At 37.9% G+C, this 18,219-nt stretch overlaps 2 protein-coding genes and 1 long non-coding RNA gene across 52 annotated transcripts in view; all 3 read left to right on the top strand.

Annotated features, from left to right (window-relative positions):
* The window catches only part of MYO9A (myosin IXA), a 226,668-nt gene extending 209,436 nt beyond the window's left edge, over positions 1–17,232 (top strand). For all 50 annotated transcript variants that reach the window (XM_084979663.1, XM_084979645.1, XM_084979706.1 and 47 more), the window contains 3 exons: positions 8,861–9,063; positions 11,659–11,801; positions 12,486–17,232. In XM_084979663.1, the coding sequence (XP_084835789.1) occupies positions 8,861–9,063; positions 11,659–11,801; positions 12,486–12,949 (810 nt within the window). In that variant the 3' untranslated portion in view covers positions 12,950–17,232. The remainder of the gene's footprint in view (positions 1–8,860; positions 9,064–11,658; positions 11,802–12,485) is intronic.
* The window catches only part of LOC146406890 (uncharacterized), a 994,549-nt gene that overhangs the window by 413,292 nt on the left and 563,038 nt on the right, over positions 1–18,219 (top strand). The gene's annotated exons all lie outside the window — the stretch shown is intronic.
* The window catches only part of LOC100627175 (GRAM domain containing 2-like), a 464,606-nt gene that overhangs the window by 284,496 nt on the left and 161,891 nt on the right, over positions 1–18,219 (top strand). The window lies entirely within an intron of this gene.

Genomic DNA, 18,219 nt, shown 5'->3' with positions numbered 1-18,219 from the left:
TTACTATAGCTTTCTAAAAATACCTGCTGGAACAAGTCATTCTACCTCCTTCTTCAGTAGTGTTTTGACTATTCTTGGCACTGTATATTGCTATTTAAACTACAGAATCAGCTTCACAAAAGTTGTCTTGGGATTTTTATTGAGATTGCATTGAGTTTTAGAGATCACTTAAGGAAGAATTGATATTTTCAAAATATTGATTGTTCCCATCCATGAACATGATATATCCATTCATGTAGAACATTAATTCTTCTCAAAATTGTTTTATAGTTTTGTGTCTAAATATCTTACACTTCTTTTGAATACCTGAATTATGACTAGGATTTTAGTAATTTTAATACAATTATAAATGTTATTTAAAATTTTTTGTATCCTGTTTGTTGCTCCTTAAATAAAAATACAGTTGTTTTTGGTATTTTTTACCTTGTACCCAGCAATCTTGCTAGACTCACTTATTTTAATAATTTTTCTGTGCATTCCTTTGGATTCCCTACTTCTACAGTTCTATTATTCATGAATAATGATTGTTTCATTTGTTCTTTCTTTTTTATTTTATTTAAACCAATTTTTTGGAGTATAGTTGACTTACATCATTTGTTCTTTCATAATCCTTATGCCTTTTATTTCTTTTTCTTATGCTAGCTAGAAACTTTAATACTGTGTTGAAAGGAGGTGTGATAGGGAGCATTTTTGGCATGTTCCTAGTCTCAAAGGGAAAACTTTCAACCTTTTACCACTAAGTATGATGTTTGCTGTAGAAATTTTATAGATAATTTATGAGATTAAATATGTTCCCTTCTCTTCCTGGTTTTCCAAGAGTTAATATTTAATATTGATTTAATACTGATTTTTTAAAATTTATTTTTATTATAGCTTATTTACAATGTTATGTCAATTTTTGCTGTACAGCAAAGTGACCCAGTTATGTTATATACATATGAATACATTCTTTTTCTCTCATTGAAATGCCTTTACTTCATCTACTTAGGTGTACATGAGACTTTTTAATTTCATATTCATGACGTATTACACTGAATGAATTTCTAATGGTAAATTATCATTAAACTAATACAGTAAATCTAACCAAGTCATGAGGTAATAGTCTTCTTATATTGTTGCTTGGTTTGGTTTATAGTATGTTGTTTAGAATTGTTCCACTTGTGTTTCTGAGTGAAATTGTCCTATAATAGATTTTCCTTTTAATGTCTTTGTTATGTTTTGATATCAAGGTTATGCTGGACTCTAAAAATGAGTTGAGAAGTAGTCCTTATTTCTAATTCTGTGGAAAAATTTGTTCGTTATTTCTTCTTTGCTAGTGAAATCATCTAGGCCTCAAGTTTTCTCTCTGTAAAAGTATTATTTATGGATTCAATTTATAAGATTATTCACATTTTAAACTTTAGCAATATTAATTACTTGGATTTTTGTAGAAATTTCTCCACTTTGTATAAAATTTCAAGTTTATTGACATAAAGTTGTTCATAGTAGCCTCTTATCTTTTTTCACGTCTACAAGGTTTTTAGTGATGTCCCCTTTTTTCAAATCTTGCCTTTAGTTTTTTGCGAATTCTTTCTTTTTTTCTCCATCAATTTTGCCAGGGTTTAAAATTTTTCTTAATAGTCTTTTCAAAGAGCTACGCTTTGGCTTTGGTCCTCTTTTTTTCTAATGTTTATTTACTCTTTATTTCCTTTTTTCTCCCTAGGTTTATTTTGTTGATTTTCATCCAGTTTTCTGATGAAATTAATTTATCTCTTTAATTGTTAACCTTTCTTCTTTTCTAATATATGCATATAAGTCTCTAAGATAGGCAGAGTTAAACTGTATCCTACAGATTTTGATACTGTTCTTTAGTTCAAAAATTTTTATATTTCCATTGTGATTTATTCTTTGGCTGTGAGTGTTGTAGAAGTCTTTTCTTAAATTCTGCATATATAGGGATTTTTGGTTTTCTCTGTAATTGCACCATCAGAAAACTTATTTTATATTTATTTATTTATTGTCTTTTTAGGACCACACCTGCAGGATATGGAAGTTCCCAGGCTAGGGGTCGAATTGGAGCTGCATCTGCCAGTTTATGCCACACCCACAGCAACACCAGGTCCTTAACCCATTGAGCGAAACCAGGGATTGAACCTTCATCCTCACTGATACTGGTTGGGTTCGTTACCACTGAGCCACAGCAGGAACTCCAGAAAGCTTATTTTAAATTACTCTAAAGGTCAGAGATACTCTTTATCTCACCATATGTGCTTTAAAATAATGAGTATTCTGTAGTTATTAGATAGTGAATTCTGTGTATGTCTATTAGATCACTTATGTTTATTAAGTTGTTCAGTTCTATTACTTTACTGATTTGTGTGTTACACTTGCTTTTTGTGCTGATTATAGCTTTGTCTATTTCCTTGAGTATTTCTGTCACTATTTTACTTAAAATTTTCTGAAGCCAATTCGTAGGTTTGAAAATGTATCTTCTTCAAAATTTGAACTTTTATCTTTATGAAATATTTCTCTTTATCACAGTAACTGTTCTTACCTTCAACTTTCTTTGTCTAGAATTAAAATAGCTACACCAATTTTCTTTTATTAGACATGGTACGTGGTACATCTTTCATTCCATTCTTTTTACTTTCAGCCTTCTGAATTCTGAATGATTTATATGCATCCCTTGTAAACTTAATATAGTTGGTTTTCTTTTTTAATACAGTCTTATAGTCTTCAGATTTTAACTATGCATAAAATCTACCTAATTTAATGTAATCACTGATGTATTTGGATTTATATCCACTATTTTATTATGTGCTTTTTTTTTTTTTTTTTTTTTCCTAAGACCACACCTGTGACAAATGGAAGTTCCCAGTGTAGGGGTTGAATTGGAGCTTCAGCTGCTGGACTACTCCACAGTCACAATGCCCGATCCAAGCCGCATCTGTAACCTATGCCACAACTTGTGGCAATGCCAGGTCCTTAACCCACTGAGCAAGGCCAGGGATCCAACCTACATCCTCACAGACACTGTCTTGGGTTCTTAACCCTCTGAACCACAATGGGAACTCTTTTATTTATTTATTTATTTCAGAAAATTTATTCATTTTATTGATGCATTACAATTGCTCTACATTTTACCATATTATGTCGAAAATACTGAAAATACAAGCTACTTTATAAAACTAAAGACAAACATTGAATCCAAAGATAAACTATGTTTTACACAATGGACCCTTTTCCCATAGTTAGTATTAAATTTTAAATATCTATTTCCTTTGTTAAAATGATTATTTTACATACTCCCTAAGTACATCTGCATTACAAACAAAGCTCAGTAATTCTCAGAAACTTTTTCTAGAGGGTTGTTGTGAAAGGAAGCACACACAACCAGAAAAGAGAGAAAGCAAAAAAAGTTTAAATCGTACACAATAACTAGCATATCAAACACATTTAATAAAGTTGGAATTCCATTGCAATATCAAGGATTCAAAGCAAGAATACTAACATTACATAAAATGTACTGCTACATGTAGTGAGATTATTTTTCAAGCTGAATCAAAACCACACATTATATAAAGTTTAGCAACAAACAACCATGTAGACGTGCTGCACCATCCATCAGTTAAAAAAAAAAAAAAATCAAACTAGGAAGCAGGCTTGGGTCATTCCTGTCACTGAGAAGCAATTTCATTTCCTATCTTTAAATGAATCACCCTAACCAGTGGGTTTTTGCATAATAATGCTGAAGAAAACACACACTACTGTGCTTGGCTGGCTCAAGGCAGTCAAGCTCAGCCCCTCTGGTGGAGGGAGTCATGATCACAGCTGTTTAAATGGGAGTTATTCCTGGACCTGGGAACTTTTTTATTATGTGCTTTTAATTATTCCTATCTCATATGTTTTTTTCTTTTCTTTCTTGCCTTTTTTGATGACTTTTTATTTCATTTTTTTCTTTATTAGTTTTGAAATTTTATGCTCTTCTACTCTTTTTTTAGATTTTTAAAAATTAAAATATAGTTGATTTACAATGTTGTGTTAATTTTTGCTGTACAGCAAAGTGATGCAGTTGTACATATATACTATATGTTATATACACACACAGACACACACACTATTTTTCCTTTTTATATTCTTTTCCATTATGTCCATAGGACATTGAATATAGTTCTCAGCCATAGAGTAGGGCCTTGTTGTTTATCCCCTCCATTTATAATAGCTTAGATCTGCTAACCCCAGCCTCCCATTCCATTTGTCCCCCAACCCTTCCTGCTTGGCAACCACAAGTGTGTTCTCCTTGTCCATGAGCCTTTTTTTGTTTCATGGATAGGTTCATCTGTGTCATATTTCAGGTTCCACATATAAGTGACATCATATGGTATTTGCCCTTCTCTTTCTGACTTACTTCACTTAGTATGATAATCTCTAGTTGTATCTATGTGTCTGTGAATGGCATTTTTGTTCTTCTTTGTGGCTGAGTGATATTCCATTGTGTATTTGTACCACATCTTCTTTTTCTGTTCATCTGTCCATGGATATGTCTTGGCTGTTGTGAATAGTGCTGATGTGAACATAGAGGTGCATGTATTTTTTTGAATTTTAGTTTTGTCTGGATATATGCCCAGGAGTGGAATTGCTGGATCATATGGTGGCTCTGTCTTTAGTTTTCTGAGGAACCTCCATACTATTTTCCATAGTGATTTTACCCACCAACATTCCCATTAACACTGTAAGAGGGTTCCCTTTCCTCTGCATCCTCTCCAGAATTAGTTATTTATAGACTTTTTAATGATGGCCATTCTGACTGGCATGATGTGGTACCTTATTGTAGCTTTGATTTGCATTTCTCTAATAATTAGTGATGTTGAGCACTTTTTCTTGTAACTATTGGGCTCTTGTATTTCTTCTTTGGAGAACTGTTTCTTTAGATCTTCGGCCCATTTTTTGATCACGTTGTTTTTGGTATTGCTGAATTGTACGAGCTGTTTGTGTATTTTGGAAGTTAAGCTCTTACTGGTCACATCATTTGCAACTATTTTCTTCCATTCCCTAGGTCATCTTTTTATTTTGTTTATGATTTCATTTCATGTAAGTTTAATTATTTGTAAGTTTGATTACGTCCCATTTGTTTATTTTTCTTTTATTTGTTGTCTTGAGAGACTGACCTAAGAAAACATTGGTACAGTTTGTGTCAGAGAATGTTTTGCCTATGATCTCTTCTAGAAGTTTTATGATGTCATGTCATGTGTTTAAGTCTTAAGCCATTTTGAATTTATTTTTGTGTATGGTGAGAGGATATGTTCTTGTTTCATTGATTTACATGCAGCTGTCCAACTTTCCCAATACCACTTGCTGAAGAGACTGTCTTTATCCCATTGTATATCTTGCCTCCTTTGTAAAGGATTGATGGATCATAGGTGTGTAGGTTTATTTCTGGGTTCTCTATTCTGTTCAGTTTTTGTGCCAGTACCACACAGTTTTGATTACTATAGCTTTGTATGTTGTCTGAAGTTTGTATATTTTGCCTCCTGCTTTGTTCTTTTCCTTCAGGATTGCTTTGGCAGTTCTGAGTCTTTTTTGGTTTTGAGATTATTTGTTCTAGTTCTGTGAAAGAAAAATATCATGGGTAATTTGATAGGAATCACATTAGGTCTTTGGATTGCTTTAGGTAGTATGACCATTTTAACAATATTAATCTTCCAATCCAAGACCATGGGCTATCTTTCCATTTATTTAAGTCATTTTAGTTTCCTTTATTAATGTTTTATAGTTCTCAGCTATAAGTCTTTTTAAATCTTTCACCTCCTTAGTCAGGTTTATTCCTAAGTATTTTATTTTTGAGGGTGCAACTTTAAAAGGTATTTTGGGAGTTCCCATCGTGGCACAGTGGTTAATGAATCCAACTAGGAACCATGAGGTCGCAGGTTTGATCCCTGCCCTTGCTCAGTGGGTTAAGGATCCGGTGTTGCTGTGAGCTGTGGTATAGGTCGCAGATGTGGCTCTGGCTTAGGCTGGTGGCTACAGCTCCGATTGGACCCCTAGCCTGGGAACCTCCATATGCCGTGGGAGCAGCCCTAGAAATGGCAAAAAGATAAATAAATAAATAAATAAATAAATAAAAGGTTTTTTTTTTTTTTAATTCCCTTTCTTACTTTTTTTTTTTTTTTTTTTTTTTTTTTTTATCTTTTTGCCATTTCTTGGGCCACTCCTGTGGCATATGGAGGTTCCCGGGCTAGGGGTCAAATCGGAGCTGTAGCTGCCAGCCTACGCCAGAGCCATAGCAACGCAGGATCTGAGCCGCGTCTGCGACCTACACCACAGCTCACCGCAACGCCAGAACCTTGACCCACTGAGCAAGGGCAGGAATCGAACCTGCAACCTCATGGTTCCTAGTCGGATTCGTTAACCACTGCGCCACGATGGGAACTCCCCTTTCTTACATTTCATTGTTACTGGAAAGAAATGCAACCAATTTCTGTATGTCAATCTTGTATCCTGCTACCTAAAGATTACAACATAAGTCTATGATTTGTCAAAGTCTGTTAACTGGTACTTTTATCTTTTTTCCAGATAATGCAAGCACTTTAATATGCATTAGCTGTTATATGATGTAGTGCTATTGCTGTTATGTTTTTAATTATCTGTATATTTTAAATTCAATGCATTATTCTCATGTTTAATGCAAATGCATTTAGACTGACAAATTTACTGTTTTCATTGCATTTCATTTCTTCCTTCCCTGACTTTTCTTCTTGGGTCACTTTCTGTCAACCCTTCCTTTAGTGCAGATCTGCTGGTGACAGATTCCCTGTCATAGTATGTCCAAACATGTCTTTATTTCAACTTCATTCTTGAAAGTTGTTTTTGCTATGTATAGAATTCTAGATTAGCAATTACTTCTTCCTTTCATCTTTTGAGGATACCTTTTATTTTTTTCCGGCTTCTATTTCAGTTAAAAAGTAAACTTTGGTTCTAATAATTGCTTTTTTGTGCAGGTAATTTTTTTTCTGACTGCTTTTAAGATTTTCTCTTGTATTTAATTTTTAGCAGTTGTCTCTAGGTATGGACCTCTTATTTCTCTTTCCTGGAAGTTGAATGCTTTCTTTGTCAGTAGGTTGATATCTTCAATTGGTTTTGAAAAGTGCTCTGCTACTATCTCTTCAATATTTATTCTTCAGAATCTCTCTTCTCTCCTAGTAGTCTTTTTACATATGCTAGATCTTTTTATTGTGTCCTGTCTTTTACCCTCTTTTCTGAATTTTTCCAGAAAAATTTTTGTTCTATTTTATTACTCGGCTCGATGCTTTATATTTCCTTCTGACCTAACTTTGGTCCCTTAATTCAACTATGTCTTTCTGTTTCTTTCATCCTGGTATTTTAAGTCTGTTCTGATAGCCACAGTATCTGGCGTCATTGAGGGTTTCTGTTGTTTTTACTGGTTTTCATTTACATCGTCTTGTCTCCTTTTGTGCTTGGTTACCTTTGATTATGTGTGAGACATAGTATTTTTAAAAAATTATCTGTAAAAATATTTTGAAACTTGAGATGATATTGCTTTCCTCCAGAGAATATTTTCATTTTATTCTGCCATGTTCTAGGGCACTAGCAATCTGGGATTATTTTAATCTAGTTTTAGATATTAGAGTTTTCTGAATCATTCAAATGACTTGAAGCTGGGCTGCAGTGTCTGCAAGGACTATAGTAATTTCAATTTACCCTTATATCTAGGGATCCCAGCATCAGGCATGGATAGTGCCCAGACAGCAGCCCACACCCTTGCCTGAGTCTGGACTATTATTCTTTAAGCCAAGGGTTGTTCTGTAAAGGACCAGAAAGTAAATACTTGAGGCTTTGTGGACCATACACTCTTGCAACTCGCAGTGCTGCTATTATTCTGCAGAAGAACCATAAATAATGTGTGAATTAATGAGCATGAAAGTATTTCAGTAAAGCTTTATTTACAAAATCTGGCACAAGGCCAGATTTGGCCCTGAGGCTGTAGATTGTTGACTCCTACTATAGCCTGTCAAAAACTGTGTTCAGACTCTCACCCCTCTCTTCTTAAATTTAAATTAGCCCTGAATGCTGGGCTAACTTCTCCTTAGACTACCTTGTTAGCTTTTCTAGTACCTTGAAGAATACATTGGGCTTTTTATGTTTGGTCCAGTTGTTCTCAGCAGGAAATTTATTTGAAATACCTAGTCTGCCATTATCAGAAGCTAAAGTCATATATGAGGTAACCGAGTAAAACAATGAGTTTTTTTTAACTCTGATATCAAGAAAGAAGTTTCTTGAGTTGTTCTTAGAGAATATCTCTCACTAACACCCTGTAATGTTTATAAATGACTTAAAAAATGAAAGTGAGTTTTAGGACCCGTTTCTATAGTCTTTCTAGTGAGATTTTAGAGCAGTGTTGTCCGTCAGAACTTTCTTCAATGATGGAAATATTCTATATCTGCACTAGCCACCTGTGGTTGTTGAGCTCTTGAAATGCAGCTAGTGTGAATGCAGAACTAAATGTTTACTTCTATTTAATTTTAATTAAATTTATTTTAATTTAAATAGCCATGTGTTCATATTTACTTGGGGGTTGGGGTACAGCTTAGATTTAAAGAAGAATCTCGTTTCAATACACAATGTGTTCTTACACTCCTGCCCATCAACCTACCCATTCTCCAGTGCTCTTGCAGAAAATACTTAACCTAAATGTGTTTGATGGATGGTAACTCACCAAATATCTTAGGCCTCACAGAATGTTTCCACTTATTCCTGCCATTCACCAGGTGTGTTGGAAATATTACACTTGTTATCCTAATTGGGCTAAGTAAAACTGATGCAGTCTCTCAGTTTACTTTTTATCATCTATTTTCCTTTGCAGGGAAAGGGGCGTCTTCGTCGAGGAAACTATCCATGTCCATCCTCTCCTGTTGTAGTTCGGTTGCCCTCAGTGTCTGATGTCCCAGAAGAGACCTTAACTAATGAGGCTGCCATGGAGACTGACATCACCGAACAGCAGCAAGCAGCTATGCAGCAGGAGGAGAGAGTACTGACCGAACAGATCGAGAACTTACAGAAAGAGAAGTGAGTTTCCAGGAGGAAAAGGAGCAATCAATTATCTGTTTTCATTTCCTTCCTTCTGTCCTTTCTTTATTCTTCTTTATGAGTCAGGCACTGTGTTAGGTGATACAGGGATGTGGAGATGACAAAGACATGTTGCCTGTACTCAGGTAACAGTGTGAAAGTTGTCACCTTAGGAGAGGATGGTCCATGAGCTAAAAGACCTGAAGCTGCTACAGTGACAATTTTGGAGATGCTGACTGGGACAGGGTGTATCAGTCTTAGCCAAGGTTCCTAAGAGGTCAGAGCCCAGCCTCAGTGAACAGATTTGTCTTTAAAAGGAGGAATAAAGGTTCCCATGCTAAGACAAAGTTCCTTTCAAGAATGGTCATTATTCGTTACTCCACGAGGATGTTTATTTTCTGACGATCAGTATAGTCATGGAGCCAGCAACTGGATGATCAGTGTAAGGCAGCAACTCTAGTGGGTGCTGGGATACTGGGTGGGGAAATTGGTTGCAGTTTAGGAGAGAGACAAATAAGCCACTCTGTGACCCCCAGCATCACTGGAGCAAGTGTGGGTAACACTGCATCTTTGGGATAATATGGACATTCCGTACTTTTCCCTGAAGGTACTGTGTACTAGTTCTGGTTGATAATGATGAACCTTAAGTTTTAAAGGGATTTTTGCTCCGGAGTTCCAGGATTCCAGGAATCTCAGGTATGAAAGCTTGATTTGTGAGAGGTTAGTCTGTTGAAGTACTTTTTGCCTTGTTTCTAGAATCGAGGCAAGAGCTAAAAAAGCAGCTAGGGTTCAGCTGTGCTGAACTTGACAAAGCAAAAGTGTACCAGGGGCTAGCTATTTGATATAAAAATGATCTGAAAAGAGTACCTAATTCAGCTTTGATGAAAATGGCATTGGAACTATTGAAGGAGGAATAGGAACTTGCCAGGAAGGTGAAAGTCTTTCCAGAGAAAGGAAAAGGTGTAAGCATTGTCTAAGAGGTGTGAATGCACATTGCTTATGACAGTTTTGTTTTGTTTTGTTTCGTTTTTTTGTCTTTTGTCTTTTTAGGGCAGCACCCATGGCATATGGAGATTCCCAGGCTGAAGGGTTGAATTGAAGCTTCAGCTGCTAGCCCACACCACAACTACAGCCACAGCAGCTTGGGATCTAAGCCACATCTTGAACTATAGCACAGCTCACGGCAGTGCTGTATCCTTAACCCACTGGGCAAGTCCAGGGATTGAACCCATGTCCTCATGGATACTAGTCTGGTTCATTAACCACTGAGCTGTGACAGGAACTCTGCTTATGACAGTTGTAATTGCAGCAATGGGTTGCTGGTGAAACTTTCCTTGAAAAGATTGTCCATGAATCTCAAGCTAGGTATTGGAGAGATTAAAGATGAATAGTTTTAAGCTAGGTAGAGTAGAGAAGAAGCTAAGAGGGCTCTGAAAGGGGCAAGACTTGATAAAAAATGGAGTTAGAATGGAAGGACAAGGAAGTTGTGGACAGAATGGAGGATTGGATTTAGAGCTGGTATATTTACGGGTATTAAACCCTAGAAGCTTCCCACTGGAGAAAATTGCCTATATAAGAGGAGGGAAGGTTGTTAGGTATTACAGACATAAAGGAACTTTGTTGTTAGGGTATTAAAGTGAGCTTTTGCAAAGAAAAAAATGGATTGAAGTAGATCAGGGTGGTCAGGCAGAAGTGAGAAAGTAAGATGAGAAGCCAAGTACCAAAAACTTTAGAGGAGGGGACATGACTGAGAAGTAGGTGGGTGATTGACAAGGAGGAGTAGAAAGTACTCTTCATGGAGATGGCAAAGGCTCCAAAGGACAGATAAGGTCAGTCAGTGTTTTACATCATCTAGGAGATCTAGAGACCTCTTTGTAGTAAAGGTAGAGGATGTAGTCTGTAGCCAGTCAGTAAAATTTTTGTGGAAAATAGTTTTAAGAGATGAATCACTGATTAAAGCCAATTAGATCTTTTTTTTAATGGCCACACCCACAGCATATGAAAGTTCCTTAAGAGTTAGGAGTTGAATTGGAGCTGCAGCTGCTGGTCTATATCACTGCCATGGCAATAACGGGTTCAAGCTGCATCTGCGACCTATGCGGCAACTTGCAGCCGTGCCGGATCCTTAAACTACTGAGCCACAATGGGAACTCCCAATTAGATCTTTAAAAAAAAAAAAAAAGCTGGAAGGAATCCTAGGGACTCTAGTTTAATCTCTTTGTTTTGTGGATAAGAAAGTTGAGGTCCAGCGAGAGGAAAGTACTTTCCTAATGCATTATGAATGAGTTTAGAGTGAGTTTAAAATCCCGATTTCCTGAGTGCCAGTTCAGAGTTCATTTTACCAAAAGATCTTATAGTTTCAGCATCTTTCTCCACCTTACCTTTAGCTCTGTTCTAGGTCTCAGCCTTTGCTGTCTTTAGCCTTCACTGTTACTGTTATATACAGGTGGTTATCAGGACTCTGGAAGGGAATAGGAAAAAAAAGATTGCTGTTTTTGCTACTTAAATTCCTGACTTTCATGGAGGTCTTTTTTCCTGTTGTCTTCCTTTCACTTCTTATCAAATGCTAATGGATTTCTTGATTGTATCTTACAGGGAGGAGCTAACATTTGAGATGCTTGTACTGGAACCCCGTGCCTCTGATGATGAAACCCTTGAGTCTGAGGCTTCCATAGGGACTGCTGATAGCTCAGAAAATTTGAATATTGAGTCTGAAGGTGTTATCTCTGAGAAATCAGGTAAATGAACATATTAGACCAAGACTTCACACAGTTTTGCAAAGGAGGAATAAGGATTGCCAAGCAAAGACAAAATCTCTTTAAGAAGGCCTTGACCTTACATGAAAATGTGACAAAGCCCTAAGCATTTGAAATATACCAGTCTGTGCAGCTTCTACATAAATTATTCATCAGACCAAGCCTTAAATATAATGCAGTTCTTCTGTAATTTTATGTTTTTTCTTGTTTCTACCATAGAGAAAAGCCAACAGTCACAGTTCATGTTGTCTTACTGACTCATGATCCATTTTCCAAGGCTCGGTAGTAGGAGCTGTGGTTGCTGTGAGATGGGACTGTACCAAAGGAGGTCTTTAACTGGCGGAACTGGCAGGCATGTCTCAGGAAGACGTGAAATTTACTACATATCCTGGCTGTTTTTTAAATGATAGGGACAGCTGTAGGCCTCTCCTAATGGTATAGCCCAACTCCAGACTTCCTTGGGGTGGATTCTGAAACAATATAGATAGTGTAGAAATGGGTGGTAAGCTCTTCTCAAGTTGTGACTCTGCACAAAGTAGGTCAACCTGGACCCTCCAGATCTTAGCCCACCCACCTTTGCATGTGAACAGTGACAACTCTTCATCACATAATTATTTACTTTAGAGGGAACTGTAATTTACAGCTTTGGTCTCTTTCTTAAATCAGAGAGAAGCTTAGCCCTTATTTCCCTGAAGGCAGTTGGCAAGTCTGAACCTTCAAGCAAGTTGCGGAAACAGCTGAAAAAGCAGCAAGACTCCCTGGATTCAGTGGACTCTTCGATCTCTTCTTTATGTTCATCTAACACTTCATCTTCTCATGGGACCAGAAAACGATTTCAGATTTATTCCAAATCTCCATTCTACCGAGCTGCCTCAGCTGGTGAGGCCCTGGGAATGGAAGGACAGTTGGGCCAGACCAAATGCCTAGAAGACAAGCCTCAGTTCATCAGCAGAGGAACCTTCAACCCTGAAAAGGGCAAACAAAAATTAAAGAATGTGAAAAACTCACCTCAGAAAACCAAAGAGACCCCAGAGGGGGCAGTTGTGTCTGGCCGTGGAAAAACAGTGGACCCAGATTGCAGCTCCACCCAACAGCTAGCTCTCTTTGGAAATAATGAGTTTATGGTCTGAACTGGCAGATGTGTGTCCCTTTATGACTACAGAGTGGTAAACACATCTCATCTTTGGGGCCTGTTCTCATCACCTGGTCCACAATGTCTATCCTAACTGTGGTCCTACCTCTTGCCCAAGCATACAACCAAGACCTTGTGTGCTATCTTCCTGGGCCTCCTGCTGAATTGGAAAGGTTTCTTTGAAGCCTGCTAGGGATGGTGCCAGCTGTGCCTTGGCTGCTGTATTTCACTAGAGATTTCACTAAGAAAAGCACCCAGGGCCTGGGGATTTGGGTCAGTTGTGGAGGTCTTTGTAGTTGCCTCTCCTCCCTCCTCTTTTCCCTTCCCAGAGGTGAGTGTGGAACTGGGGAGGGGGACATTGTGGGCCAGAGGGACCCACTGATTTCTGACATTCAAAAAAAAATACAGAGATCTTTCTTAACCATGAAAGCAAAAGCCTTTGGGTTTATTTTGGGATAGTTAGGAGCTGGGGTAGAATATAATTTTTTTCCAAGGATTTATAAACAAAAAGCCTAAGCCCTCTATTTTAGGATTTTTGAAAAACACTCCGTGTTATATTCTGGGGAAAGTAAAAAAGTAATTGTCTCCATTAAGCCATCAGAGCATGTCTTGGACAGCTGTGGTTACACAATGAAGAAGAGAATATGTGTTTGGTTTTTTGAGGATGTTTGATGTCATAATAATCAATGCTGGTTTAACTCCTAGTTAGTTCCTGCCAAATATATTGCATGGGCTGAAGTTCAGTAGCCACACTCTTCTTAAATTCCCCGATCCTAGAATCAGGTTCCTCTAATACCTTTTAAATGTCCCAGAGACATGGTGATCCCTAAACGTGAGGGTTTAATCCTAATCCATCCAGGCTTTTCTCTTTGTATAGATTAAACTAAAAAGCCTATGTGAACCTATTTATCTGCTGGTGAATTTCCACCATGAGCTCAGACAAGTAATGTGACCATTTAATCACTGCTCCCCAAACATTTACACACAGCACTGCATGATAAGTGCTACAGAGAGCTGCCAAAAATAAAAGTTTTAAATACCACCCATCTAACTTTTATCTTCGTTTCCTCAGACCATCAGTATTAAATAGATGAAAAAAACAAACAAACAAACAAAAAACAAGGACTACTTGAAGCTATTTTTTGTTAATATTCTGGTTACTGAAGTTTACTGTAAATATATATGTAAAGTATGCATATTTCTTTCTAACCGTATGCTTTCTTCCTCCCCATGGAATTTCTTCCCACAGATTAGGGCCATTGGACATGGTGGTGAGAGCCACTCATCGCTGGGTGGAGGGAAAAGTCAGGCCATCTTTCTCAGCACTGGGTGTCTCCATGTACCTGAGTGATAAAAGCATTTTAAGCTTCTTAGCATTTGTGGGATTAGAAATCTGTTTTTGCTATTTATAATATATGGAAAATGAAACATGATACCCTTGAGATAAGTATGTGAAAATGTTTATTTTTAAAGTTAACTAAATGCAATTTGTCTAACTGCCACATGCACTGTTCTAAGAAAGAGCCTAATTTACCATCTGTAACTGAATTTTGGTTATTTCTCCTTTTCATACTTGCTTGATGTGAAGTTATGGAAATATTAAGACTTGTGTTAAGGCAGAGTCTCTCCTGTTACACAACACTGAACCTCATGCCACTGCCTCCGTGGTTATTGTCGAGCCCCAGAGGCCAGACATGGAACATCATTCTCAGTGGCAGCTACAGGTACAGGAGGCTTAACCTCTCCCTGGTTTGGGTTGAGAAATGACCTCGGAAAAGGAATCTTTTAAAATCTCCAGAATGATGATGGTTAGTGAGTAAATGTTAGATTTTGCATCCCGCAAACATCTGCCACCTTGTTCGTGCTGTCCAGAGGAGTCATAAAGGTAAAGCCTTTAAAGATCTGAAGTTCAGAGAGTGTCCTAGAGTAAGACCCACTCCCTCGGCGTGGTTGTGTCAGCGTGGGGATCACTGGAGCCCCGTGCTGGCCGCGGTCTTTCCTGGTTTCCTTGAGAGGGTGGTCGTCAGCTGGTATTGACTACTGCTCTCCACTTGCTCCAGAACATTGTTTAAATCCACACACAAAAAAAGAGATTACCCCTGTTGAATAGTTTTCTTTGGCCCAGAGGAATGGCCTGGGGAACACATCTTGGTATATGTTCTCCCCTCTAAGTCTTTGTGGATTTTTTTGTTTGTTGTTGTTGTTGTTTTGCAAAATAAGTTTTTGGCAGTTAAAAAACTTCATATAGGTCACTTTATAGGAACCAAGTGATGGATGTTAAGAGACTTTATAATTTTTCTCAGGGACCTAAAACCTGAATTTGGATAAAATTAAATAAATATTTTTTTTTTCAGTTGCTAGATTTGTGGATTTCTAGTCATTTAACCAGCTCCCAGAATGGAGGGTGGGGGAGGGGAGATGCACGCAATTATGAGAATGGAGAGCAAGTGTGGAACCCTCCCTTGAAGGAAAGCAAGCTGCTGTTCTCACAGGATAACAGGCGCTGTTGGCCTGGCAAGGAGATGAAGCCCTAACGCTTAAAAATTGTCAGAACCAAGTGCTCTATATCCTTCCCTCTGGTCTTATCTGGTCCCCTCTGTGGTTAAAGTTATGTTCCCACATAACGATTAAGATCTTTAGCCTTAACATATGTCAGATTTGTGTTTCCCGTTGCTCCTCCTTTGCTCATTTTCTTTGATTTCAGATGCCAGAAACTCCCTGCATGGCAGCAGTGGGGCAGCCCCACATTTGGAGCCCATACTCTAAAATGCAGAGCCTTCCCTTCTCAGTACACATTCCCAGCCCCAAACAGAGCCTGGATTTTTAATCCTCCCCATTAAAACCAATGTATCCCATATCATGGAAAATGTAATGGAAGCAGAAAAGTATAATTTTAGGATCACATTGTGTATCACAAAGTGAAGCAAATACCAGAAGGATTTAGGAAGGTGACATGCTTAGTTTGTAATGCACTTTGTACTTCCTACCATTTTAATTATCTTACCACTCTGAGCTTCCGAAAACAAAGGAAATACAGCCTTTTACATAGAGCCTTGCAGAGACCAAGGGACCTGAGGTCAGGGGGTGGGAAATACAAGAACCCAACCTTCTCATGCCTTGGAAACCAGCCACATCTTTCTCACCTTGCTGTCAGGTTAGTGGGGACTTGTCTTCCATCACGATAGGGCTGTTTTCACCATCAGAGAATCCCATCACCATGAGAGGTTAGGGTTGTTTTCACCAACAGAGGACCCCAGAACCATGCTGAAAAGAGGATGTCCAGCAAGATTCTGCAGGTCCACATCAGTGCCTATGGGCCATCATTTTTAACTATAACTAGTGAATGTGTACCTTTTACAAACACTTTGGTAAACCAGACAGAAGAAAGTATTCTCAGGATGTGTTCAAAGCTAAGAGTTAATTTTAAGAAAGACCAGATGACTTCCCTCATCCTCCTCTCTCCTCTTTCTAACCCCCCTTGGTGGGGAGCTGGACAGCATCATTCTGTGTTGACTGATGTGTTTGTCTACCTGTAATGTGACAGCTCCTCTTAATTTCGTGATAGTTGGCACTGTCCCCTAATACCATGCTAGCCTTGGTAGTATAATTCCTTGATGTTTGTGGGAGTCTTCTTTCTAAGCTCCTAAAATACCGTTAACCACTTTTCCCCGGAACCACTTCCACATTTGATTTGGTGGTAAAGGGCAAATCAATGATTGTGGAGGTGAATTTATTAGGTCTTGTTGGTCCCTTGGTTGAAACTGTTCACCAAAAAGCCCAAAGGGGTCTCTCACCTTGCTATCCAGTCATACCTTATGCTTATTTATCAGCCCTCTTAGGTTATATAAAAGTTGCACCTTTTGAACCAAGTAATTGTATTTACTAAGGGAAAGGTGTGGACTACAAGATTAGTATTATATTATTTTAATGGATTTAAAGTAATTTATAAGTGCTGAGTATAAATTTATAAGACTGTGTAAGACTGTATTGTTAAAGGACATATCCTGTGAAATATAATATCATTTTACTGTTTAACAGAATAATTCTATAAGAAGAATGATTTGTCTCACCCACAGAACTGATTATATTCCTGATGCAATCAGCAGGCACTGTAATTTCTTTTTTATTTTTATTTTTTGCGGGGGGCGGGGGGGTCGGGGAGACATCATCAGTTGTATAAAGTGCAGTTTATGTCACTCAAAATATGCACTGTATGGCTACACAAGAGCAGCTTGATGAACAGATCACTTCATGGCTCATTAAAGAACAAAGCTTCCAAAAGTAGCAGTACGGTGTGGTTTGTTTTCTGACCATCCTGGCTCTCATCCCAACTTACTTCAACACAAACACAAGGAATAACAATGTTTTTTGTTAAAGTGACTTTTTTTTTTTTTTTTTTTTTTTTAAGAAAAGGACTGAGCCCCAGATCGACAAATATAGAGGTGGTAATTATTGGAACTCAATAGAATTCAAGTGAAGGTGAGATTCAAACTGTGAGTTTTCTGTAATGGATGCTAAGCTGTCAAGACTTCAAGAGTCAGCTCAGAGGTAGGTGGGCAGGGAAGGCAATAAACCTACACTGAGGATCCCCATCAAAGAGGCCATGAAGAAGTAGCAGGAGATGCTCAAGGAGGGCCCTGTGCATCCTTTTGCTCTGCCACTGCACTCTTCTCTCCCTGGGGTTTACTTCTCTGGATAACTCCTCTGACTCTCAAGTCTCAGCGTAAAAGGTGTTTCTACTTGGAAATTTCCTCTTCCCCTTTGAACTGGCTTGATGTCTTGTGTTCTCAATAGCCCCCAGTATTTGTGGCATCAAGAAACTTTGATTAGGCTTCCACATGCAAGAGGTGAGCCTTTCTTGCTGACCCTTGGATCCCCAGCACCTAACCAGAGGTGCCCACACTTATATTTCGGATGAGAGGGTTGAATGAGATCAGGGTTCCCAAATGTTGAATCGAGTCTAAGGTGGAATTGGGGGTGGGGGGAGTCAATTTTTCCCTAAGGTCAAATTTATTCAATTTTTAAAATTCTGAGATCATCCTTACGTGTTCTTTTAATGTTAAGTTTACATTTACATTTTGCATTAAATGTACAATGAAATAAGGATAGTGGGTTGACTTCCTTAATTGACTAAATAAAACCTAAAAGTGCCATTTTTAAAAGTTGCCCCTGTGATTATTGAATCCACAACAAACCTTTCCAATTGTGAAGACGAGAAGAGAATTCTAAAGAGGTGCAGACCAGAGTTTTGTTTTTTGTTTTTTTTTT

This window comes from Sus scrofa, chromosome 1 (genome assembly GCF_054392235.1).
Source record: "Sus scrofa isolate SSC_HxYL_T2T_F1_AM1 chromosome 1, Sscrofa_HxYL_maternal_Yorkshire_Landrace_v2.0, whole genome shotgun sequence".
Lineage (NCBI taxonomy): Eukaryota > Metazoa > Chordata > Mammalia > Artiodactyla > Suidae > Sus > Sus scrofa.
Note: the sequence above shows the minus strand (reverse complement) of the source record. Positions and strands in the feature narration are given on the sequence as shown.